The 26,260-nt window shown below is 33.9% G+C and overlaps 1 protein-coding gene across 18 annotated transcripts in view; it reads left to right on the forward strand.

Annotated features, from left to right (window-relative positions):
- The window catches only part of BAZ2B (bromodomain adjacent to zinc finger domain 2B), a 400,154-nt gene that overhangs the window by 282,735 nt on the left and 91,159 nt on the right, over positions 1-26,260 (forward strand). For 12 of the 18 annotated variants that reach the window (XM_043894803.1, XM_043894804.1, XM_043894812.1 and 9 more), the window contains 6 exons: positions 3,644-4,247; positions 5,819-6,112; positions 7,303-7,363; positions 8,148-8,256; positions 8,522-8,623; positions 20,211-20,421. In XM_043894803.1, the coding sequence (XP_043750738.1) occupies positions 3,644-4,247; positions 5,819-6,112; positions 7,303-7,363; positions 8,148-8,256; positions 8,522-8,623; positions 20,211-20,421 (1,381 nt within the window). The remainder of the gene's footprint in view (positions 1-3,643; positions 4,248-5,818; positions 6,113-7,302; positions 7,364-8,147; positions 8,257-8,521; positions 8,624-20,210; positions 20,422-26,260) is intronic. The other 6 variants (XM_043894818.1, XM_043894819.1, XM_043894811.1 and 3 more) reach the window with 3 other exon arrangements.

A 26,260-nucleotide genomic window follows, 5' to 3' on the forward strand; every position in this document is an offset into this window, starting at 1 on the left:
TGCAGGCGGATTCTTTACCCAACTAAGCTATCAGGGAAGAATTTAAGAACAAGGTCAAAGAAAAGTGAGGAAATAGAACTGTTTTGAGAATCTAAGTGAGTAGTTCTCAAGCCTAGGTGTACATTAAAATCACCTGGAAAACTTTTAGAAAGAACTAACCATTTCAGAACAATTTAAAATCAGATTCTCTTGTGTTGAGATTGAGATATTGCATGTCTGAAAAGCATCCCAAGTGATTCAGATGTGCAACCAATAGGGTCTCCCACATTGCAGGCAGACGCTTTACCCTCTGAGCCACCAGGGAGGCCCCCAGTCTAAATGGAATGATGAGTGGTATCAAAATATCACACATATGACAACTTGTAATGGACTGATCAGTTGTTAGGAGTTATTGCCACCACATTATTGACTCTCTTTGAAAAGTTAAGCAAGTTAATAATTACTTTGCATTGATTACTTTAATTTTTTCATGAATGTATATTCCACTTTAAGACAAATGAAGAGCCACATCAATAGTTACTTGCATTTTGAAAGTTTTCTTAATTTTTTAAGAGTTTCTTAAATGCCTATTTAAAGATTTTCATGTGACATCTATTAGAAAGTCATTTATTAAACATTTGCTTTATAAATGTAGCCAAGCTAGACTTTCTACCCATGTGATCTTATGTAATCCTTACAAAATTGTGTGAGGTAAAGAAACTAAGGCTCAGAGAGGTTAAGTCACTTTTCAACATCATATAATAAGTTACGAGAAGACAGATTTTTAAACCAAGATCATTCTGATTTCAAAGCCCATGATAAAGATGAAATAATTTGGTGTTTCTGAAATGGTATGTAGTTAGTGGGAAATGTTTTATGTGACTGCACATTCACAGTAGATTCAACTGTGAATGACTTTATCTATTTATTGGTATCTAGAATTGAGTTAAGGGCTTACCAGGTGGCACTAGTGGTAAAGAACCTGCCTGGCAATTCAGGAGACGTAAGAAACACAGGTTCAATCCCTGAGTCAGGAAGATCCCCTGGAGAAGGGCATGGCAACCCACTCCAGTATTCTTACCTATAGAATCCCATCAACAGAGGAGTCTGGCGGGCTATAGTTCATAGGGTCACAAAGAGTCGGACATGACTGAAGCGACTTAGCAGGCAGCAGGCAGGCATTGAGTTAAAGGATATTTTTATAATTACTTCTCTTACATCAGCTTTCCTTCTTCATGTGACAGTCTAATATATTTAGAATTTTGCTTGATTTCTTATGACAGTTTCCATTATTTCACTCTTCCGTGTATCTGCTTTCCACACTAGTTGATGATTTTCTTCAGTGTTATTTAATTTTTGGATCCTTTCAAACCTTATACTACAGACATTTAATTTAAGTCAGTACACATTAATTGTAATAAAGACCAGGAGTTTTGCCTAGAAGATTTATTGTGGTCTCCAGAGAGTCAGGTAAAGACTAGGGGAGCAAGAGCTTAGAGGTAGGGCAAAACTTTGCACCTCTCTCTTCTCATACTCCAATCACCCAAGGGGTATATTGAAGTAGCAAGACTTTTGCTACCATACAGGTCTTATTTTTCTCCCCTCCTACTTAATGCCCCACCCCTAATATCAAAAAGGATAACACATTTGCTGTAAAAGAGTAACTGATGCTAGTCTTGAGATAAAATACAGTCTTTTTTGGTTATTTTAGAACACCTTCAGATGTCAATATATGAGAAGTAATTCTTCAGAGTTATAGAATGAGAAGCAATTTCAGAAAATTAAAATATGAGACATAAAATTAAGGGGAAAGTTATTGATTTTATGACTCTTGATCCTAAAAATATTAACCACCTATTAGAATGCAAAATTTTGTTCTAAGAAATGAGACTACACTAAATTTTTCTGCTAAAAATTTAAATCAGTATATATATAAAATATGAAGTATTGAGTACATTATATATATATACTCATATACTATGCAATATTTATGTTTCATATAAATATTAAAATTTAGTATATTAAAATATTTTATGTAAAAGTTTGCTATAAAATTCTTTTTAAAAAGATAAACAATTATATAGTATAATATTCAATATTTTATTCACTGAATAAATACCAGTGAAGCCCTTTCTCTTTGTGAAGCATTGCCTTATGTACAAATATTATATTTCAGTCTTTGTTTACAAAAAGTTAACTTAATTTTCTAAACAAATACCATTAAGATAAGTTAAATAAGATAAAAAAGTTTATATGGGAATTGCTTAATGCTTATTAGTACTGGTACTTTACAATATTTAAAATAAGTCATTCTGTGTGGCATTCCATCTCCATTTATATTTATGAAATAACCCACCACAAGTCTTTGCTGACTTGCATATTAAGAGTCCAGGTCCAGTGCTGACAATACTGTTGATTTTAATTTCAAGGCAACCATTTTCATTGCAGTATTTTACCTTTCAAAATTTAACTTCTATTTCTATCAACTTCAGATATTTTAATCATTCTACTTGTTTTCTTTTTTACATTTTAATTATACAAGTTAAATGAAATTCATATGATGTTATTCTTTTCATGAAGATCCTGATAGTCAAATAAATTTTTGTTGCTATTTACAGATGTAAATTTTTTGGTTTAATGGTTTACAAATGAATTTTTCCCAAAAAAGTATAATTTTTTCTAAACTGTTTTCTACGTTCTTTCCAATGCTAATGTGCTAAAGACACCCCAAAGTAGATTCCACAGAACATTAAGCCAGCCTTTCTACTAACTTCAAATCATGGTTACTGTAGAAAACTACAGGATAGACTATGCGTGGGGACATAAAAGAGCTCAAGGATAGGAGAGATGAGTGCTTTAGGCTGGGGCAAACATAGGAAACATCTTGAGTTGGATTTTGAATAATGAACAGGATTTCATCAGCTTGAAATGTATTAGAGGAAGACATTTTATGCAAAGAAAATGGTTACAACAGAATGTAGAGGCGATAAAAGTACTGTATGACATGCACTGGACATGGCCAATAGTCCAGTTGGACTACAGAGGTATGTTAGTGTCTACCTGAAAAGTAATTTGAATATCAGATATAAGTGTTTAAGGTTTATAAAGTTGGCAGTGGAGGAAGAGGCACTGAAGCTTTTAACCAAAGAGCTGATATAAAATATAGCTTATTTTATGAGAAAATTGCCCTTGGCATATGCATATGTTGGGAGCTGGGTAAGAAGAAGTGATAGTATGGCTTAAATTTGAGCAGTATTTCAATGAAAGAATCCAAAACACATAGTATTAATGTGGCTGACTTGAAAAAAAAAATAAAAGTAAAGATGTTTTTAAGGTTTCAAGTTTGGGTCATTGAGAAAAATGGGAACTGCAGTAATAAGTAATAAGCAGTAAGGAAACATATTTTGAAGGGGAAAGACTTACTAAATTTTTATTTATTTATTTATTTTTATTTTAAAACTTTTTTTTCTAAATTTTTAAATATATTATGTCTAGCGAAGGTTCAGCAATCAACTAGTCATTACTTCTACTACGTTTATAGCACTTAAATATCATGATTTAAATTTGTATATGATTAGTTGTTGTTAGATACAGAAGGCAAATAAAAGTAGTCTTTATTCTTATGATACATTATTGTTTTGTATTCTACTTTATGTTTCAACAGGAACAATATAAACAGACATTCCCAGCTCAGTTAAAGAAACAGGAGTCATCTAAGAGCCTAAAGAAGGTTATTGCAGCTTTGTCAAATCCAAAACCAACCTCTAGTTCACCAGCACATCCAAAACAAACATTAGAAAACAGCAACCCTAATCCATTCTTGACAAATGCACTTTTAGGTAATCACCAACCAAATGGAGTTATTCAAAGTGTCATTCAAGAAGCTCCTCTGGCACTTACTACTAAAACTAAAATGCAGAGTAAGATTAATGAAAACATTGCTGCTGCAAGTAGCACCCCTTTTTCCTCACCTGTAAATCTGAGTACAAGTGGAAGAAGAACCCCTGGCAATCAGACCACTGTCATCCCCTCTCCCTCTCCCATACTGCATAGTCAAGGGAAGGAAAAAGCGGTTAGCAACAATGTAAACACAGTCAAAACACAGCATCACTCTCATCCTGCAAAGTCTTTAGTGGAGCAGTTTAGAGGAACAGATTCAGACGTTCTTAGTAGCAAAGATTCTGAAGATTCCAATGAGGATGAAGAGGAAGACGATGAAGAAGATGAGGAAGATGATGAAGATGATGACTCTGATGACAGCCAATCAGGTTGTTTTCTGTTCTTAAGTTTAAAGTGTTTCTCTAGATGCTATGTGAACCAAAACATTTTAAAGAGGTTCTTCAAATCCACAGATTTGAAATTGTTGTCATTCACTGTTTTCATGCAGCTCTGTGCCTTTCTATACTGAGTGGTAAAGTAAAGGAATAATTGAGATTGAAAATCCTAAATTAAGTTCTCAACTTATTCATTTAACACTAAACAAATAACTTTAAAATGAATATAAGTAATTCATGAATTAAGAACTTGAGGAACTTGCTTAATTTTCATTTAATTCATGACCACTCATTTGTCCTTTCTTTTTCATCTCTTCTGCTACTTGTTAAATTGTGTCACTGGATATTTTGAAGAAAGGCAAAATTTTACTCAGTCATTCAGAAAATACTAAAAAGCCTAAATCTCTGTGAATATTTCTTAGCACCACAGAATTTATTTAATAACATATAGAGTACCCCCTGATATTATTTCTTTTTTTTTTTTAATTTCTTGTTTTATTTCCCTTTAACTCTCTTTCTTGTTCCACAGAAGATTGAAAATATAAAATATAAGATAGTTTAAAATTTAAATACAAAGATGAGATACATATTATAAAAGTTTTTGAATTTGTTCCTGGTCAGCCACGTATCCAATTTTAAATTTTCTATCTACCAATATAAGTAGGAAAATATAGTCAATTATACAATTTTAAAAATATCTATAAGGTAAAAACAACCTACTTGCTCAGGGTAAGAACAACTTTTCCTAATAATATATTTTCCTAGGGTTCCCATAAATACAACTTTGCATGATACATAGTATTAATAGCTTTCAAAGGTAACTTTTATAATGAACTTGGATGTGGGTAGCTAGTACTACACAAAACACAATTCCACAGAAGCTGTTGTTCTGGGAGCCATTAAAACACAGGCCTAGTATCATTTGTGTAATTAGATTTTCCATATCTATAGGAGTAGATGCAAATTTATAGGACTACATTGCTAGCACAAACTTAAATTATTAAATCATTAAATTATTCCCCACAGTTTTTTCTGTAATACTGTCTTTTGTGAAGCCTGAGAAGCTTGACAAGTAGAATAACTGCAGCCCCAAAGCCAAGTATCTCTCCACCAAAATTGTTTTTTTTTGCCTCAAAACCCAGAAGAACGGATGATGATAGTTCCGGAGTTCTCTTCTGCATACTGAACCTTGTGTACTCTCAGATTATTGACATCTATTGATTTACATAATAAAATTCTGTTTCCTCTATCTTTATTAAATTGAAAATAATTTTGAAAACTCATCATATGAATAGTGTCATGTGAGAAGAACTGTTTTATGATTCAAGTTTTATGATTTGAGTAAAACAGTTACTTTAATGAAGAATTTTAAGGATATATGGCCTACATACCTTGTGCTCAAGTAGCTTTTAAGATAGTAATTTTTACATTTACTCTTCAGGAAAGTTGCTCATTTGAGTTCTCAGTCACAAATGCTGATTCCTGAACTATTCCATTTAGATACAAACTGCAAACTGTTGGTGATTATCTAGTTATAATATACAAATGCTTCTTTTACTTCCCAGAATCAGATAGTAATTCAGAATCAGATACAGAAGGATCAGAAGATGATGATGATGATGATAAAGACCAAGATGAATCAGATAGTGATACTGAAGGAGAGAAAACTTCAATGAAACTGAATAAAACAGCTTCCTCTGTCAAAAGCCCTTCCATCAGTCTCACAGCTCACTCAACACCTCGTAACCTCCACATAGCAAAAGCCCCAGGCTCTGCTCCTGCTGCCTTATGTTCTGAATCCCAGTCACCTGCTTTTCTTGGCACACCTTCTTCCACACTTACTTCAAGTCCACACTCTGGTACCTACACTTTATTTTTATTATTGTGAAGTAGAAATCAAACCATAACAAGAATTCTTATTTATACAGTGTTCTGGGGATGATCTCATTGGAGTCAAGGGCTAGATTTTAGGTTGGCTAAGAAAGGTCAGTGTGTATTTTCAAAGGATATGACTCACTAGCATTTTTTTCTCTGTGCTTCCAATTTAAAAACCTGATTGATGGCAGCTCTTGAGTTTAAATACTCTCCTGTTTTTATGTTCAGTTTATACTTCTAGAATTTAGAATTTGACCGACAGTTGGACTTTTTTTTTTTTTTTTGGTAATTTACAAAAATGAGCTCACTTTTTTTCTTAAGATACAATTGCATGTCTGCCCAACACATAGCCAATGTCATTTGTATTAGTGAGTAGTAGTAGTATTTTATTAACATGCTATATCTTTTTTCCTATTTGATCTTTTATAAACTATTAGAGTCTTCTTTAAAAAGTTTTGCATTATTACTCTCAAATTAATCTCTATTCTCAATTCAATAACTAAGAAAATATAAGCATGTATTGTAAAATAATATATTGTTTTACACATGTCACTCTTTTCTTGAAAATTCCTAGTTTTGTTTTCATTTGCCATGAACCAATATGATATCCAACTTATTTAAGATGTATCCATTTTTATTGGTGAAGCTTGATCTTTGTCATGAAAAATTTTCCATATAATTATAATCCTATTCTTTGTACTTTAATTAAAGTGCTTTTGACTATGGATTTATATGGCTATAGAAGTTATATTATTTTTAAATGTATGATCCAACTGTTGAAATTTTTCAACATTTTAAAACTCATATTTTCAAAGAAAACAACTGTACGTAGTTTCCTGAAACCTCTATCTGCTATTTTCCTCGTACTTCTTTAGCCATTTCCTTAATAACAAGATGAGAGGAAAGCTTTACCTTTTTACTTTCATCGTCTTTTCATTAGAGAAAAATAAATACTAGCTATTATGTCATACAGACCAAAGGAAAAAAAAAACCCTCTACTTTATACAGTGTTTTTTTTTAAAATAATCTAAAAATAGTGTACAAACTGTAGAAATACACTAAATAATTCAAGTCATTAAGACACATTATTCGAAGAAAAGTTTCAAAACTATCAAAAATTTTTCATATATATATAAACTAATCTTTTATGTTAACTGGTTGAATTTTCTTGAAGGCACTTCCAAAAGGAGAAGAGTAACAGATGAACGTGAACTGCGTATTCCTTTGGAATATGGGTATGCAAAATAAGATTTATCTTTATGCTTTTGCCTCACATATTTATGCATGTTTTGATTTCTCATTCTCTACTGTTACTAACAGAAGTGAATATACTGCATAGTATTTATTAAAGCAGAAGAGCAAAGCTGATATATCTGAGGTTGATATATCAGAAAACCAAAATTAAGCCTAACTGCTGGGTTTAGGTATGGTAGAGCTGGGATGGGATCATAGGCATCCAGGTGGGAATGTGATTGAAAAAGTTGCAAGAGCAAATCATTCAGCAAAGAGCAGGGACACAGTTAAGAGTGTCAGAAGTTGTGAAGATTTAAAGGATGGTAAAAACCACTGTAGGTAAAATTGAAAGATTTGAGCAGAGTTTGGCTTAAATGGGTGAATAGGAACTGAGAATTTTCACACTGCAAGTTCGTGATCCCCAAAGAGCAGAGAGCCAAGTTTGCTCTATTCTTCTCATTTAAAGCTTTTCAAATATAAATTCAATACACCCTGACACATTACTGAACATGTCCAAATACCCAAAGTCATGCCAGTGTGATTTCTTAAAATTTTAATATTTAATATTTGTAAACTGAATTTGATTAACTTTAGTTGAATTACTTAGTAAAAATCTCCATTATTTTAATAGTAAATGTATCTGTATTGTATGGCTGGCTGTTTATATTTTTCTTTGTATATTTTGTCTTGTAAAAAGAGCATGTGTTCTTAAATTTTTTTAATTTTTATTTTTAAACGTTGTCTTAAAACTAAGTATGTTATAACCCTCATTTCTATTATGTGTAGCTGGCAGAGAGAGACAAGAATAAGAAACTTTGGAGGGCGCCTTCAAGGAGAAGTAGCATATTATGCTCCATGTGGAAAGAAACTTAGGCAGTACCCTGAAGTAATAAAGGTACATACTTTTCACCAAATAATACACATTTGGTGCCTATTAAGCTTGCTTATGGGAAAAAAGTACACTCCTTTCTCAAAGTTCTTTAACAAAAAATATTCTCTCGTGTGAAACTAATGAATGTGCTTAACCTAAATTGATCTCCTGTTAAATCCATAGCCCTTTAATAGAGTATACAAAACCATAGTGTCCTGAAGATAGCTATACATCAAAGCTGGGTTGTAATTATTAAAACCTGAAGTGGAAAAATATGTGATTTTTTCAGTATCTCAGCAGAAATGGAATAATGGATATCTCAAGGGACAATTTCAGCTTCAGTGCAAAAATAAGAGTGGGTGACTTCTATGAAGCCAGAGATGGACCGCAGGTATCCACTTTTTAAAAAGTACAGTCTTTGAACCAAAAAGTAGTAACATAACCTAAATGAAGTAAATTTCACTACACTCTAGAACATTGCCTTTTGTTAGTTAATTCTTATAGCTATACATATAACTTTGTGGTAGACACTCACAAGGCCTCAATATACTGTGTTTCAATAACGAGCTTTGACTTTTTTTTTTCAAATTTAAGTAAACTTTTTCTCATTTGTTAATTCTGTCATTAATTTTGATAGTTTATACAGGTATAGACTTATCTGCATGTTCATGAGAAATATAGGAAAACATTAGTTCCCTGAAAGGTAAACAATAAAAAAAATTTGAATAGGAAAAAATTGTTATAAAGTCAGTCTAAGAGAGGATAGATATGCCTTAGTTTTGGGGAGGAACTTATCCATTTTATTATGCCATACTACATGATCCATTGTCACAAGTGTGATAATTATTGATGGCGTTAGGGGGAATTCCACAATAGTGGATGAATGAAATTTCTCCTTTTTGCAGAAATTGAATTTTTAAATAATTATACACATTTATGAAAATATCACCACAGCTCTCTTTGAATTTAAGGGTTAAGTACATAACCTCACCAATCACCACAAAGAACTTACCACTAAAACCTCATTTCCTGTGTTTCCTTTAATGATTTGCCTTTATTCCATACTTAGATTCAGCTACATGTGCTTATTATTCCCTCTATTAGCTCCATTGAAAGAAGTCCTAGTTATGGAGTGAGGAGATCTAGATTCTTGTTAATCCATGAAATAGTTTTATGATTTCAAACAACAAAATCATGCCCTCTTTTACTTCAGTTTCTTTATCTGCAGAATAGAGACAATCATAATTTTCCTTCTGCCTCATAGGATGATGATGAAGTTAAAATGAAATCATATGGATGAAAATGTTTTAAAGGGTTAAAATGCTCAGCCAACTGAAGTTGGTATTTTCCTTCTTGATTGAACTTTTCTTTTTTCCCACTAAAATGCCCAGAAAGATTTTCTTCTAGTGATGAATATTTTCTATTATGAATGGGCAAGTTTCTCCATACTATCTTACCCTTTATTTTATAGTTGTAGAAGTAGAAAATTACTTCCTAATTCTTTAAGAGATTCATTCATTTTGAGAGCTCAAAGATTAAGGGAGTTTTCCAAGATTACACAGTCTTAACCAGGTAGAAACCTAACTGAACTCAAGATTTCTGACAAGTGATCTTTTACATTCATTGTGTAACCTATTTTCCATTGTCATCCACGACTTTTTATGAAACAAGTTATGTCCACATCCACTTGTTTCTTTACTAGTAATTCTAAAATGCCAAAACAAATTCATCTGAGGTTTAACTTGTTTATAGAAATATATTCTAGGATTTTTCTTTTTTCAACTTAAAAATCTGTGTAACTTACCAGATTCTTAGAATTTTAGTGAACTACAGCGTTATTTTATACACTTCGTATATAGCAGAATAGTTTTTAAGTCACACACATTAGAAGGCAATAATGATTTTATTTAAAAATTCCCATTTTTTAACCTTTTCATTCATGTTAATATAACTTTATCTCATTTAAATATGCCAATGATATCTTTATGTTTTTAAGTTAAATAGAATTTTATTCTAGAGAGGAAGGCTAATTGCTGTCCAGTACATAAAGGACTTTAGTTTTGTTATCAGTGGTAATTAGACTCAATCTATGAAGCCTTATTAGGCAGAGCAGAATGTTCTTTGACATCCATTCACTTTTTATTAAACATAATCAGTGTTTTCCAAAGCATATTGTCTTATTGAGGGATCAGTTCCAATCAAGGAAATATGATGAATTATTAGATTGAGACTACGTTAAGCTGCCAACATTTCAGCAGCCTGCTAAGGGAAAATATTAGCAATTTTGAGAATACTTCTCTCAACTTAAAAAAATATAAGTTGGTTTTATTTCAGGATACTTTTAGAGAACAATTATTAAAGGTAAGTAATCAAAATAAGTTTACTTCATTAGAGATGCGTGTAGTTAAAGAAACATACATTTTTAGTGTATGATCAATATGTATAAGCATATGGTTAATTAGAAATGTATATAATTATATAGTAATTTTCTGTGAAAATGAATAAAGATTGCATATCTTTGTTAAAGTATCTTAATGTGCAATAATTTTGATTGGCTTAAATTTTGTAGAAGATATAAAATATAATTTGAGACAAAGACACTTTTCAAATAGTGATGATCTGTATATGTTTATAATAGGTCAGCCTTTATACAAATTGTATAAATGGTCTGATGGTGTACGTAAATTGAAAAATAAAACTATGCATATTGAAAGACTGAAAGGAAATGTGTCAAAAATTTAATAATGGATGTAATGGTTGGTGGTACAGTGGATCTTATTTTTACCTGTGTTCTTACATGTTTCATAATTCCTAAAATTTGCTTGTGTTGCATCTATAATGGGAAAAACAATTTCCTATTTAAAACTAATTACATCTACCCATATAATCCAGAAAAGCTAAGCATTCAGTTTTCCAAATACATGGAAATTTTACACAATGATTTTAAATGTTACTGCTACAGTTTTCCAAGCTACATATATTTATTTTGGGTGTTTGATTACAAATGTAATGCTATATTTATAGATTCATCAGTATTCTTAATCACTCTCCTAATAAAATATTTGCATTGGAAAATATATTTCTTCCATCATATTTTTTCTCTTAAACCTACCAAAACCAAAAAGCAACTGCAACAGCAGTTCTATAAGTTCTAATTTTGTTCAAGATATTTCAAAAACTTGCAGCAGTGGTACTCTATGTTTTGCAGATGAAATTTAGGAAATGATAATTTTTGTTAGACAATAATATCTGCAATAGAGAAGCAGAGTTATTTTATGTTAATTATTTTGACAAAGTATTTCTGAGCTTAAGACAATGATTATACATATATTTATTAACAGCAAACTTTTTTGAAAGTATTGATTCATTGTGTATCGTACAGTAAAACGAGAGGTCTTGAGAGTTCATGGGGCTTCCCTGGTGGCTTAGTGATAAAGAATCTGTCTGCCAATGCAGGAGACACGGGTCTAATCCCTGGGTCAGGAAGATCCCCCGGAGAAGGAAATGGCAACCCACTCCAATATTCTTGCCTGAGAATCCCATGGACAGAGGAGCCTGGTGGGCTACATTTCATGGGGTTGCAAAAGGGTTGGATATTTAGCGACTAAACAACAACACCATGAGAGTTCATATTTATTGAAATTTAGTAAATTCATCCTTAAATGACAACAATCTAATGATTACCTTTTTAAAATTAAAAAGAGAAGCCGTTAATTAAATAAGAAAGGGTTGACACAAGAAATTGGAGTGTGGGGGGGGGGTGGGGGGGGGGGTTAATCTATCCATTATCAGTTTTATTTCAGTCTACAAGTGGTGAGAGATTTGTAAAACTGGCTACTTGTTAGTATCTACTGATTTTAGATACCAAACACTTCCTACCAGTTTCTATAAAAATCATGATTTTAAGGATTATAGATTACATGAAATAAAATGAACCATAAACTCTTTATAGTCACATGATACAATAGCCTGGCTACCTTCTTTATGAAATTGTTTTAACTATTTTAGCCAGTGAAACTCCTTCGAAAAGGCAATACGGTAAATATATTTCTTGTAGACTTCTCCATCAAATTCTAAGGATTGGTTGGACCTAATGTCTGTGATTGTTTTCATTTTTTATTTTGTTTTTGAGTGTCAGAATAAAAGACAGTAAGGTTGAGCTAGGCAGATTTTGGTAAATATAAAATAGGGTTTCTTTTATTTACCTTAATACGATTGTTAGGTAAAAAGGTAAAAAATATTCACATTTTTGTTAGAAATATATGATGGTTCCAAAATGTTAATGGCAAAGATTATTTTGAAATATATGATAATCTACATTGCAAAGTATTTTTGTGAATTGTAGAAAACAAAACATTTAAGCATAACTATAACAGTTAAGTTTATTTTTTTAAACCAGGAAGTTCACCAGCAAAGGTCAATGAATGTCTACTGTATTCAGGCCAAAAAAGCAAAGAAAAGAAAATATGCAAAGAAGGATCAAGTTAAAAGTGACTTAGGAAAAACATGTTGCTTTCTCTATTTGAGATGTACTTTTTTAAGATTTTTTTTTAATGTGTTACTTCCTTGAGAAAAGAGAAATATCATTCATACTGAAAAGAGCCTTTTTCTTATTTAATAAATTAATATTTTGGCAGATGTTTAATGTTCCAGGCATTTTTTTCCCAAATAACTTTTCCCTAAATAGATTTTTCATAAAGAAAGTATGAACACATATCAGTACAGAAATGAACTTGAAGGCTTTGCTTTCAGGAAAAACTAATATACATAGGGAAACTGAAGAGTACAAAAGAAACAGAAGTTATGATCACTGGTTTAAAGAAGCTTATTGTCTGAGAAAGATAAAACACTAAACAAAATGTTCTTCAGCTACAGTCAGGGTTTTGTTGATAAGGAATAAGGGGAGACTTCACAATAAAGTGGGCAACACAGAGCCACGGGCAAGACAGCAATGCTGTTAATTTTTTCAAATACTTCAGTTTAGTCGCTCAGCCATGTCCGACTCTTTACAACCCTGTGGACTGCAGCACACCAGGCCTCCCTGTCAATCACCAACTACCAGAGTTTACCCAAACATGTCCATTGAGTCAATGATGCCATCCAAACATCTCATCCTCTGTCATCCCCTTCTCCTCCTGACTTCGATCTTTCCCAGCATGAGGGTCTTTACATATGAGTCAGTTCTTAGCATTGGGTGGCCAAAGTATTGGGCTTTCAGCTTCAAATGAATATTCAGAACTGATTTCCTGTAAAATGGACTGGTTGGATCTCCTTGCAGTGTAAGGGACTCTCAAGAGTCTACTCCAACACCACAGTTCAAAAGCATCAATTCTTCGGTGCTCAGCTTTCTTTATAGTCCATATCACACCCATACAAGACTAATGGAAAAACGGACCTTTATTGGCAAAGTAATGTCTCTGCTTTTTAATATGCTGTCTAGATTGGTCATAGCTTTTCTTTCATGGATCAAGGATCTTTTAATTTCATGGCTCCAGTCACCATCTGCAATGATTTTGGAGCCCAAGAAAAATAAAGTCTGTCACTGTTTCCATTGCTTACCCATCTATTTGCCATGAAGTGATGGGATCGGATGCCATGATGTTAGTTTTCTGAATGTTAAGTTTTAAGCCAACTTTTTCACTCTCCTCTTTCACTTTGATCAAAGACTCTTAAGTTCTTCTTCGCTTTCTGCCGTAAGGGTTCTGCCATCTGCATGTCTGAGGTTATTGATATTTCTCCCAGCAATCTTGATTCCAGCTTGTGCTTCATTCAGCTCAGCATTTCTCATGATGTACTCCACATACAAGTTAAATAAGCAGGGTGACAATATCCAGCCTTGACGTACTCCTTTCCCAATATGGAACCAGTCTGTTCCATGTCCAGTTCTAACTGTTCCTTCCTGACCTGCATACAGATTTCTCAAGAGGCAGGTCAGGTGGTCTGGTATTCCCATCTCTTGAAGAATTTTCCACAGCTTGTGGTGATCTACACAGTCAAAGGTTTTGGCTTAGTCCATGAAGCAGAAGTAGATGTTATTCTGGAACTGTCTTGCTTTTTCAGTGATCAAACGGATGTTGCCAATTTGATCTCTGGTTCCTCTGCCTTTTCTAAATTCAGCTTGAATATCTGGAAGTTCACAGTTCACATACTGTTGAAGCCTGTCTTGGAGAATTTTGAACATTACTTTGCTAGTGTGTGAGATCAGTGCAATTGTGCGGTAGTTTGAGCATTCTTTGAGATGTCCTTTCTTTGGGATGGGAATGTAAACTGACCTTTTCCAGTCCTGTGGCCACTGCTGAGTTTTCCAAATTTGCTGGCATATTGAGTGCAGCACTTTCACAGCATCATCTTTTAGGATTTGAAATATAGCTCAGCTGGAATTCCATCACCTCCACTAGCTTTGTTCTTAGTGATGCTTCTTAAGGCCCACTTAACTTCGCATTCCAGGATGTCTGGCTCTAGGTGAGTGATCACACCATCGTGATTATCTGGGTCACGAAGATCTTTTTTGCATAGTTCTTCTGTGTATTCTTGCCACCTCTTCTTAATATCTTCTTGCTTCTCTTAGGGCATTTCTGTCCTTTATTGTGCCCATCTTTGCATGAAATGTCCCCTTGGTATCTCTAACTTTCTTGAAGAGATCTCTAGTCTTTCCCATTCTGTTGTTTTCCTCTATTTCTTTGTACTGATCACTGCGGAAGGCTTTCTTATCTCTCTTTGCTATTCTTTGGAGCTCTACATTCAAATTGGTATATCTTTCCTTTTCTCCTTCTCCTTTAGCTTCTCTTCTTTTCTCAGCTATTTGTAAGGCATCCTCAGACATCCATTTTGCCTTTTTGCATTTCTTTTTCTTGGGGGATGGTCTTGATCCCTGCCTCCTGTTCAGTGTCATGGACCTCTGTCCATCGTTCTTCAGGCACTCTGTCTATCAGATCTAATCCCTTGAATCTATTTGTCACTTCCACTGGATAATCATATGGGATTTGATTTAAGTCATACCTGAATGGTCTAGTGGTTTTCCCTACTTTCTTCAATTTAAGTCTGAATTTGGCAATAAGCAGTTCATGGTCTGAGCCACAGTCAGCTCCCAGTCTTGTTTTTGCTGACTGTATAGAGCTTCTCCATTTTGGCTGCAAAGAATATAATCAATCTGATTTCAGTTTTGACCTCTGGTGATGTCCACGTGTAGAGTCTTCTCTTGTGTTGTTGGAAGAGGGTGTTTGCTATGACCAGTGCTTTTTCTTGGCAAAACTCTATCACCCTTTGCCCTGCTTCATTCTGTACTCCAAGGCCAAATGTGCCTGTTACTCCAGGTATTTCTTGACTACCTACTTTGTCATTCCAGTCCCCTATAATGAAAAGGACATCATTTGGCGGTGTTAGTTCTAGACGGTCTTATTGATCTTCATAGAACCATTCACCTTCAGCTTCTTTACCATTACTGATCGGGGCATAGACTTGGATTACTATGATATTGAATGATTTGCCTTGGAAACGAACAGAGATTCTGTCATTTTTGACACTGCATCCAAGTACTGCATTTTGGACTCCTTTGTTGAGGGCTGTGAGGGCTACTCCATTTCTTCTAAGGGATAGCTTCTAAGTAGCTAGATACCCACAGTAATAGATATAATGGTCATCTAAGTTAAATTTCACCCATTCCAGTCCATTTTAGTTCACTGCTTCCTAAAATGTTGATTTTCACTCTTGCCATCTCCTGTTTGACCACTTCCAATTTACCTTGATTCATGGACCTGACACTCCAGGTTCCTGTGCAATATTGCTCTTCACAGCATCAGACTTTGCTTCCATCACCAGTCACATCCACAACTGGGTGTTGTTTTTGCTTTATCTCCATCTCTTTATTCTTTCTGGAGTTAGTTCTCCACTGATCTCCAGTAGCATATTGGGCACCTACCAACCTGGGGAGTTCATCTTTCAGTGTCTTTTTTTTTTTTTGCCTTTTCATGCTGTTCATGGGGTTCTCAAGGCAAGAATGCTAAAGTGGTTTGCCATTCCCTTCTCCAATAGACCATGTTTTGTCAGAACTCTCCACCGTGACCCATCTTTCTTGGGTGGCCCTACTCAACATGGCTCATAGTTTGATTGAGTTAGACAAGGCTGTGGTCCATGTGATCAGATTGGTTAGTTTTCTGAGATTGTGGTTTTCAGTCTGTCTGACCTCTGATGGTGAAGGATAAGAGGCTTAAGGAAGCTTCCTGATGGGAGAGACTGACTGAGAGGGAAACTGGGTCTTGTTCTGATGGGCAGGGCCATGCTGAGTAAATCTTTAATCCAATTTTCTGTTGATGGGCGGGGCTATGTTCCCCCTGTTATTTACCTTGGGCCAGACCATGGCAAAGGTAATGAAGATAATGGTGACCTCCTTCAAAAGGTCCCATGCACCCACTGCTACACCCAGTGCCTCCAGCCCTGCAGCAGGCCACCTCCGACCCACTTAGTTTTCAAATAAGAACAAAAGATTGCGAGTCAACAACCAGGATTCTAATCAATTCTGCTGTTAACTGTCACACCTAGTAAGTACAACATAGCTGTGGACATATATGGACACTGAGAACATGAGAGATCAGTACCAAAAAACTAAAAGTCTGGAGATTTATGTCACTAATCAACCAGGTAGGATTTTTGATGGCTAGGCAAGGGCCTATACTAGGAAGCCAACTGTATAAATCCAAGTGTAGAAAGGAGATATTTGACAGTCCTAAGTCTTTGAGGGTAACATACTATGAGTAACTGGAAAGCATAGTCAGCACTGTGGAAACAATTGTATCAAACCATGTCTTTCTCAACTGATTTTAATTGGTGACACTCATCTCCACGCATAGGTAACTGTTCTTACTCTTTAACATCTTTCAAGTGCTGTTCAGTATATGATATTAATAAACTTTGTTATTAAGATTAAGAATCCCTATGCTGTAAAGTTTATGGTATATAAAGCTCTGACACCATAAAGTAGGCACAAATAGACATAATGCTAAACTATGAATTAGTTGTATGGAAATCCAACAAAATTCTTATTTTTCTCATGAAAATAACTTTAATATTATTCTTAAACTAAGAAAAAAAGTAATACTTTAATTTTCTTTTGTTGAATAAGTTTTGGCTACTCAGTGAATTAAATCATACACTTCAGATTCCTAACAATCCATTTCTTATTTTCTAAAATCCAGGAATCAAAAGACATTATATGTAGTCCAATATATGCAACTCCCTTAGAAAGCATTTACTTTAGAAATGTCAAGGGCAAAAATGTAAATGACAATGTCACTATATTGTCTGGTAAGCTTGGGCACCAGCATATTCTGTTTCTTTTTTGACACTAAGCTGAATAAAACATAAGTGTAAAATTGTACCTGGATAAAAACAGGAAAACAGATCAAACCCCTTTAAATCTTGGCTAAAAGTTGATTTTATTATTAATAAGGTACCTTAAAAACTGAATGCAGATTCCTTTACAGACTCATTTATTAGTCTTTCTCTTCTACTTCCAAGTGTCACAAATGTCACTTTTATATTTTTCAATTTATGTGATGCTTACTGCCTTGGTGCCTAACAGCATAATAGAAAAATGAAAACCTGAACTAATCAAAAGCTTCCCATTGTGGTGAACATAAAAATGGTTTCATGGCTTCCTTCTTAGTGGTTTATGGTATGAAAATGGAGCTAGTACAACTCTTGTTTCTGTTGACTGCATTGAAATCTCAGCAAAAATAAATCCTTATTTTCCTCAGAATTAATTTGTGAAATTATTTTTACCTGGAAATTACTGAGAAGGGTTAGTATAGATTTTTTTTTTTTTTTTTTTAGTTGGAGGCTAATTACTTCACAACATTTCAGTGGGTTTTGTCATACATTGATAAGAATCAGCCATAGATTTACACGTATTCCCCATCCCGATCCCCCCTCCCACCTCCCTCTCCACCCAATTCCTCTGGGTCTTCCCAGTGCACCAGGCCCGAGCACTTGTCTCATGCATCCCTCCTGGGCTGGTGATCTGTTTCACCATAGAAAATATACATGTGTTCTTTCGAGAACATTACAGCATACTAACACATATATATGTAATTTAGAAAGATGGTAACGATAACCCTATATGCAAAAAAATAGATTTTTTTTATACGTGGGCTATATTCATTAATTTTTTTTCTGACTCAATTCTGCTTTGCCATAATCTTAAGCTGTGCTTTAATGACTGAATATTGGGTTCAGTCATTTATCAAGTTTAATAACATCTTTGTAACATCAACTAAAAAAGTACATGTGGTAGTTAAGAGCACACGTTTTAGAGTAAGAGAATTGGGTTCAAATCATAGTTTGGTTCCTTGTTGCCTCCATACCTTAAGAAATTATTCAGGTGGGCTTGAATTCTCTCAGTTGTAAAGTAAATACAATAAAATCCACTGTATTAGATAATACTGTTGTGAAGATTAAAAAACATAATATAATCGAAATGTCTGGAACTAAGCACAGTGATTGAAATGTGGGATGTAACCATCATCCATTATGGCAGCAGAAGTGGTATTTATATTTTTTGTACCTCTTGAGTGAGATATTCTTAGAATCCTTGCTCCAAGTTTAGGTATCATGGCATAAAATATAACTCAAGAACTTTTGATTACTTTTGGTTGCAGAATTGCCCACAGTGGTTCAAGCTAAATTCCTAATTTGAGATTCTTTTTAAGAAAAAAAGGCACATTTAAAACATTTTCTCAAACTTTACACTAGAAGAGTTATTTCTTTAAAAAGAAATAAGAAATAAGTGAATTATTTTAGGATTATTTTTAAAGGGTGCCTTTCTAATATCTGAACCTATTAATTTGGACTATAAATAAGGTAAAATAGTGTTGTTTTTTAAGAGAAAATCAACTCATCACAAACAATAATATATTTGTTTTGATTGACATACAAAGGATAATGAAAACCAGACAATGATGGTATCTACACACTGCACAGGATTATTCCTATAATACATTAGCGTTATGCTGGTAGATGTGTTTCCATCAGCTGGCTTACAGTGGGAAATCTCAAATGTACCATTATCACACTCTAAAACAGTAGTTCCTTGATTTCAAATAATAGTCACTGTTCAAATATTAAATTGTCCTTTAATTGCCATAATTTTCTGAACAGTTTGTCTGTTTAAATCAATATCTAGATAAGGTCTACACATTGGGATTTTTTGGTACTTTTTTTTCCTTTACTTCTTGAAATTTATTTGTTGAATAAATTGTTGAAGTTTGTAGAATTTCCTAGACTGGATTTGCTGTGTAGTTAAACATATACTTCTCACCCTTTTTTTCCTGTGAAGTTATAGTAATTAAGTGTAATATATATTTGATTTCCCTTTGTGAGAGGGCGAGACTAATTTATAGGTGATGAATTGAATCTCCATCAGGAGACTTATGTCTGTCTAGTGTCTTTCTTTTTGGTGGTTGGCAACCATTCAAGTTCAATACTTTGATTAATTCATCAAGTATTGCAAAATTCTGACATGTTAACTCTTAGATTCCCTCTTGGATGTATTAACTGTATTGTTTCTATAAAGAGAGCTTTCATCTGTTGTTTGGATAGCTTAATGTTTGGTTTAACTGATAGTCCATGAGAAAAATCCATAGAGGTATCATCACACAACTAATATTTTTAAATATCTGCCAACATTATGGTCATTATAGTTCAGAAATGGTGATTTTTAAATATGTATCTATTTATATGTTCATACATATATATATATAAATCCCTGTATTTAAAGTTGAATTTATTATGAATATAAAAAATATGCCAAGTCCATGAATAATTCTAAACATAAATTTGTTTTAAAAAGTAAAATCCCTAAATGTTGTAATAGCTCTATAAACTTCAAAATATCTGCGAATTTTCCTAGAATTATTTCTGACATGTTGACCACTTGTGTTTATTTTGCTTATAATATATTATTTCTGTAAAATGTTAATTAAAAGGGAATGCAGTGGTGTCTTTTGAAAGAAGAGGATGTCATTCCCCGTATCAGGGCAATGGAAGGTCGTAGAGGAAGACCACCAAATCCAGATAGACAGCGAGCAAGAGAGGAATCCAGGATGAGACGTCGGAAAGGTCGGCCTCCAAATGTTGGCAGCACTGAATTTCTAGATAACACAGATGCCAAATTGCTAAGAAAACTGCAAGCTCAGGGTAAGAAACATAATGTATTTGACATTGTAATAATCACATTAAAAAGTATAAATATTTCTTATGTTTTTGACTTATGAATGATTGACACTGCTCACAGTTTCTGAAAAGGAGATATTTGTGTTAGAATAAAACTAGGAAATTAAGAAGTCCCACTGGTAACTGGAGTTCTTTGATTAGGTAAGCTCCTTTGAAGAGCCATACTCATAAACACAGCATACTGTGTGTTTAGAATTACAAAGGTGGATGATAAGCTTTTAAGTGCTGTGTGCTTAGTCACCCAGTCATATCTGACTCTTTGCGACCCCACAGACTGTAGGCTCCTCTGTCCATGGGGATTCTCCAGGCAAGAATACTGGAGTGGGTAGCCTACCGTTCTCCAGGTGATCTTCCTGATCTAGGGATTGCACTCCGATCTCCTACATTGCTGGCAGATTCTTTACCAGCTGAGCTACCAGGAAGCCCAAGCTTTTAAGGCTTGCACTGAAAAGGAATCTACCAGTACTTGGCACATGCCTTAAGGTTGTGCCAACCTTCTGGAAATTCTCATTTTAACAGCCCCCAATTCCTTGAGGTGGTACAAGGGAATAACTCCAAGATATGTGGATCTGTGGAGTAAATTTTCAGTCAGAGAACTCCAATTACTGGTATGTAACCCCAGTCTTTGGGTTCTTCTATAGTGTGCACATATTACATATATTTTCAAAATGCCCAAGTAGTAGTTTTAATTCAAAAAATATTTATTTTAAGACCACCAGAAGGTATCACTATCAAGCACAAAGTATTCATAATAACCTCAGATGTACTTATGAGTCAAAATTGTACATAAATTATTAACATTAAGTTCCAAGGCTATGTCTGACATAGAAAAAGCTGACTAAAAGAAAATAGTCCTGCTTTGAGTTTAAGTTACTAGTTACAACTGGGAAGCCTCTTCTTGTGAGGACTATCTGAATGTACATCGGCATACATGTTGGTGCCTTATATTAACAAGCCTATATATACACATGTGTAAATGTAAAATACGGAGAAGGCAATGGCAGCCCACTCCAGTACTCTGGCCTGGAAAATCCCACAGACAGAGGAGCCTGGTAGACTGCAGTTCATGGGGTCGCTAAGAGTCGGACACAACTGAGCGACTTCACTTTCACTTTTCACTTTCATGCACTGGAGAAGGAAATGGCAACCCACTCCAGTGTTCTTGCCTGGAGAACCCCAGGGACGGGGGAGCCTGGTGGGCTGCTGTCTATGGGGTCACACAGAGTCGGACACTACTTAGCAGCAGCAGCAGCAATGTAAAATAAAGGTTCGGTAATAAGAACTGACTTAAAAGACATACAGGATTTTACTTCTTATGGGTTTTCTCTGAGGGAAAAGCATGACATTTGTTTATTGTAAACAGCAGCATAATATTGACTTCTTTGTAGCTCTTTTGTTTTTATTACAAAATAAATGTCTATGACAAAAACTCATAGAACAGAATGGCTTCTGTAAAAAATATTAATGAGTGGAATCATTATTAACAATTATTTCATTAGTCTATTCAGTAATATGTACATACACTCCTACACACACACGTCTTCAAATATTCATATATGTACATATGCATATAAAATATGTTGTTTTACATATATTGGGCTTCCCTGGTGGTGTGGCAATAAAGAATCCACCTGTACTGCAGGAGATGCAGGTTCAATTCCAGGGAAGATCCCCTGGAGAAGGAAATGGCAACCCACTCCAGTATTCTTGCCTCAGAAATCCCATGGACAGAGGAGCCTGGTGGGCTACAGTCCATGGCGTCACAGAGTCAGACATGACTTAGCGACTAAACAACAACAATTACATATATATCCTTTTTGATGTCTAAGATAAATGGCTTATAGTGTATATACTATTCATCTTGTCTTTTTTCCAGTTAATTTATCTTGAACATCTTTCTGTATCAACACTTAAAAATCAACCATATTCTTTTAATGGCTGAATAGTAAGTGATACTATGTATGATTCTACCATACTTCATTTAAGTAGTCGTCTTCTGATGACTGTTGTAGCTCTTTCTTGATATTTGTATCACAAACAATGCTGCAGTAAGTACACATTACACGTATCTTCACATCCTTCTAAAGGTGTGCCTATGTATGGTATAAAATTCTAGAGATAGAATCTCTGAATCAAAACATATGTTCATTTTCACTTTGGGTAAATAGACAAATATTATCTCCAAAAAGATTGCACTAATTCATACTTCCGCCAATGGCATGTAGGTTAACTGCCTGGTATTTAACTTAATGTTGTATAAGTTTTTATCTGCCATAGTATGTTCATTAAATATTTTTCACGTTACTCTGCTTGGTTCCTTTTAAGACTTATCACCCCTGAAAAATTGCTGCTGCTGCTGCTAAGTCACTTCAGTCGTGTCTGACTCTGTGCAACCCCACAGATGGCAGCCCACCAGGCTAAGTTAATATGTTAACTAATAGAGCCATACTTGATGAGTTTTTAAAATTAGTATTGTCAGTAAACCACTGTCTTTTCTGAAGAACATGTAACACTGGGGAATGTGCATTGCTTTTTGTGTGTAAAATAAGAAAGCTTGAAATTAACTGATATCCAAAGTATGGGCTCTTCATATATGTTTTGCATATCTTATACAAGTAGCATTAATACTTAGTATCCAAAATGGCAACTTTATATTTGTAAAATGAACTAAATTTTTTCTAATTGGAAGTTAATTATTCAACTTTTACTCAGATGTTTTTTCACCGTCAAGATTTCTGATTGGTTTGTATTCTATTACATAGTTTTTCCCTTGTATTATGTTGCATTTTGCAAATTCTTTTACATTTGACCTTATTGTGTACATATGTTCTTTCTTGCATGCATATAAATGTTAAATATTTAGCAGTAAATAAATAATTATTAATATATACAAGTAAGTGTAGTATAATATGCATGCTTTTTCCTTGGGAAGAAAGGAAAATAGCAATGAATCCCTATCCCCCTTTTATTTCTAAAAGGTTTCTACATCAACAATTTGAGGGGGTTACCTGAAGGGATTCTGTATGATTCTGTTTCATACAAGGATTCAACTAGGCTAAACAACTGGACTTAATTTGGAGAAAGATTCAAAACAGAAAAAAAAAAAAAAACAATGTGCAAACTTTGTACTTTTAAGCATTGTGAAATGAGAGGTCTAATTTCTCAGAGAATACATATAGGAATTTGACAAAATCTGAATTTAAAAAAAAACTTTCAACCTGTCTAATAAACCTGCTTCTTAACTGGTCGATACCATTCATATCTCAAATTTTCTAAGATATCTAGTAACATCTGTCCATTTCATACATTATGGAATCTGAGATGCCCTAGTCTATACAAAGTCCTGTTATTTCAGATGTTCCACTAAGAAAGCAAAATGCTGCCAATTTTTAGACACATTGTGATTTTAGACATGTTTAAAAATGCATCTTAAAATCAAAGAAATGTGGTATATGTAGAATAGCCCTAATTCAAAGTGAAAATAAACTTTACTTCAAAATAAATTTTTTCTTTGAAATTTACAAATTCTTCATCCATGAAAAATATTTTTCAAATTAATATTTCAAGTGTTCATTATAATCAATAATATATTCAACAACCATAAACCAAATAAATGAGAAGATATTGGAAGCTGTTTATTCCACAGAGCCTGAGTGAATTTTATAGGTCTCTGACTCATTCTCCTTCCTCCATAGTGTCCCTAATTAACTTATTTTTTTTCTTTTTTTTTAATATTCTTTTTTTCATATTTTCTCTAACTGTTTGTAATATAAAAGTTAAGCTGCATACATTTTAAATGATTAATCCAAATTGTATCTTCCTTGCTAAAATGAAAAAATATCAGTTGAGCTTTCTAGTGTTTTTTAAAATTACTGTGAACTTGTTTGGAGTTTGAAATTGACTGATACATTCATATACAAAAATACACCTATATAGGTGCTAAAAATTTCCTTATTATAAGCCAAACTGCTATTAGAGAGCATCAGTTTAGCTGAGAACAAAGCATCATACTTATGCCACATTTTCTAGAAAATATATATTTTTTAACTACTTGGCTTCCATGGAGGCTCAGATGGTAAAGAGTCCATCTGCAATGCAGGAGACCCAGGTTTGATCCCTGGATTGGGAAGATCCCATGGAGAAGGAAATGGCAACCCACTCCAGTATTCTTGCCTGGAAAATCCCATGGACGGAGAAGTCTGGCAGGCTACAGTCCATGGGCACAGAGTAGGACACAACTGAGTAGCTAACATGCTTTGCAACACACCTTTACATTTTATGGCAGATTTTGGTCTTTATAGCAGAGTTTAGTGAAAACTTTCAATTCTTAAATGTTAAAAAAAAAATGTTTATCTGGATCTGTCATAGATGAAAGCAGTGTCCTTCATATGTATTATTATCAGAGTTTGCTAATTCTGTAGCCCAGTTTATACATACATATTGATTTCCAAGAGTATTTCATGAACAGGAGACTCCTTTTTATGTTGCTCAGAAATTCTTGATGATGCTCAAAACTACTTAATATTAAAACTTATTAAAAGGTTGGAGGCATATTCTGAGAATCATGGGGTCGCAAAGAGTTGGACACGACTGAGCGACTGAGCTGAACTGAACTGATGTGCTAGCATCAGCTTCTATCCTTCAAGTCTCCTGGATAAAATCAAACCTTATATCTTGCCTCCTTTTTTAAGTGTTAATGATAGAAAATCAGCCATAGTAAGCAACTTCATCTTAGCTGTTACAAGGACATAGAGTTATGTTTCTTTCGAAAATCTCAAGATAACTCAAATTGCTTTAAAGGTTTCAGAAGTAGTAACATACTTCTAAACTTTAGAAGTAGTAACATGAACTATGAAGTCAGAAAGTCCAGGGTAGGTATCTTAAGTCTGCTGTGTAACTTTTGTGACCCTTAGTGACCCTGGGCATAATGTTGACTGTCTCATAGGGTTGTTATGAAGATTAAACAAAATCATGTAAATTTAATACAACAGTTCAGTAAATGATAGAAATTATTAGTAGAGCTCAAGTAATTTAGATGTTACCTGATCATATTCACTATTGGTGAATATAATATATAAATTTCTTAAAATTAATCATCTGCTACAAGGTTGAAAACAATGTCTAATGCAGAGGGGTATTTTCTAAAATGATTTTATGAAGGATATTATGATCCACCACTTTTATAATTAGAAATATTCTGATCAAGTTTGCCAGCAGAAGAAAGCATGACATTACATACCTTCTGTATCAGTTACCTCTTGCAACAGTAATGCTGCAAAAGAACCATCAACAAAACCTCAGTGGAAAATACAACCCTAAGCATTAATTGTTTGTGCAGATAGAATCAGCTAGTGTTAAGTTAGGCAGTTAGGCATCTCTGCTGATCCTGACTGGACTTGTTTACATTTGTGGAATCAACTAGCTCCCAATCTCTAGCAGCCTAATCCAGATATGTCCTCACAATAAAGGGCAAGGCATAGGAGTAATGGTATAAAGAGTTCAAGTACACTTTCAGACTTATGCTTGCATCACATTGCTAACATTTTATTGGCCCAAGCAGATCACATGACTGAACTCAAAATCAAGGGCCAAGAAAAAATGTTCCTCACACGTCTTGGTGAGTGGAACCACAAAGCCACATTGCAAATGGCACAGATAGAGGAAGAGATGAAGAATTGGGACCATTAATTATGTAACTCTATCCCAGTTTCATACATTTGTCCTTAAAAAGTATGAGAACTAGGTTGTTCTGAGAAATCAACATTCTCTCTTTTTTAGGAGATTTAGTCTTTTTCCTTCACTA

Source organism: Cervus elaphus, chromosome 33, assembly GCF_910594005.1.
Source record: "Cervus elaphus chromosome 33, mCerEla1.1, whole genome shotgun sequence".
Lineage (NCBI taxonomy): Eukaryota > Metazoa > Chordata > Mammalia > Artiodactyla > Cervidae > Cervus > Cervus elaphus.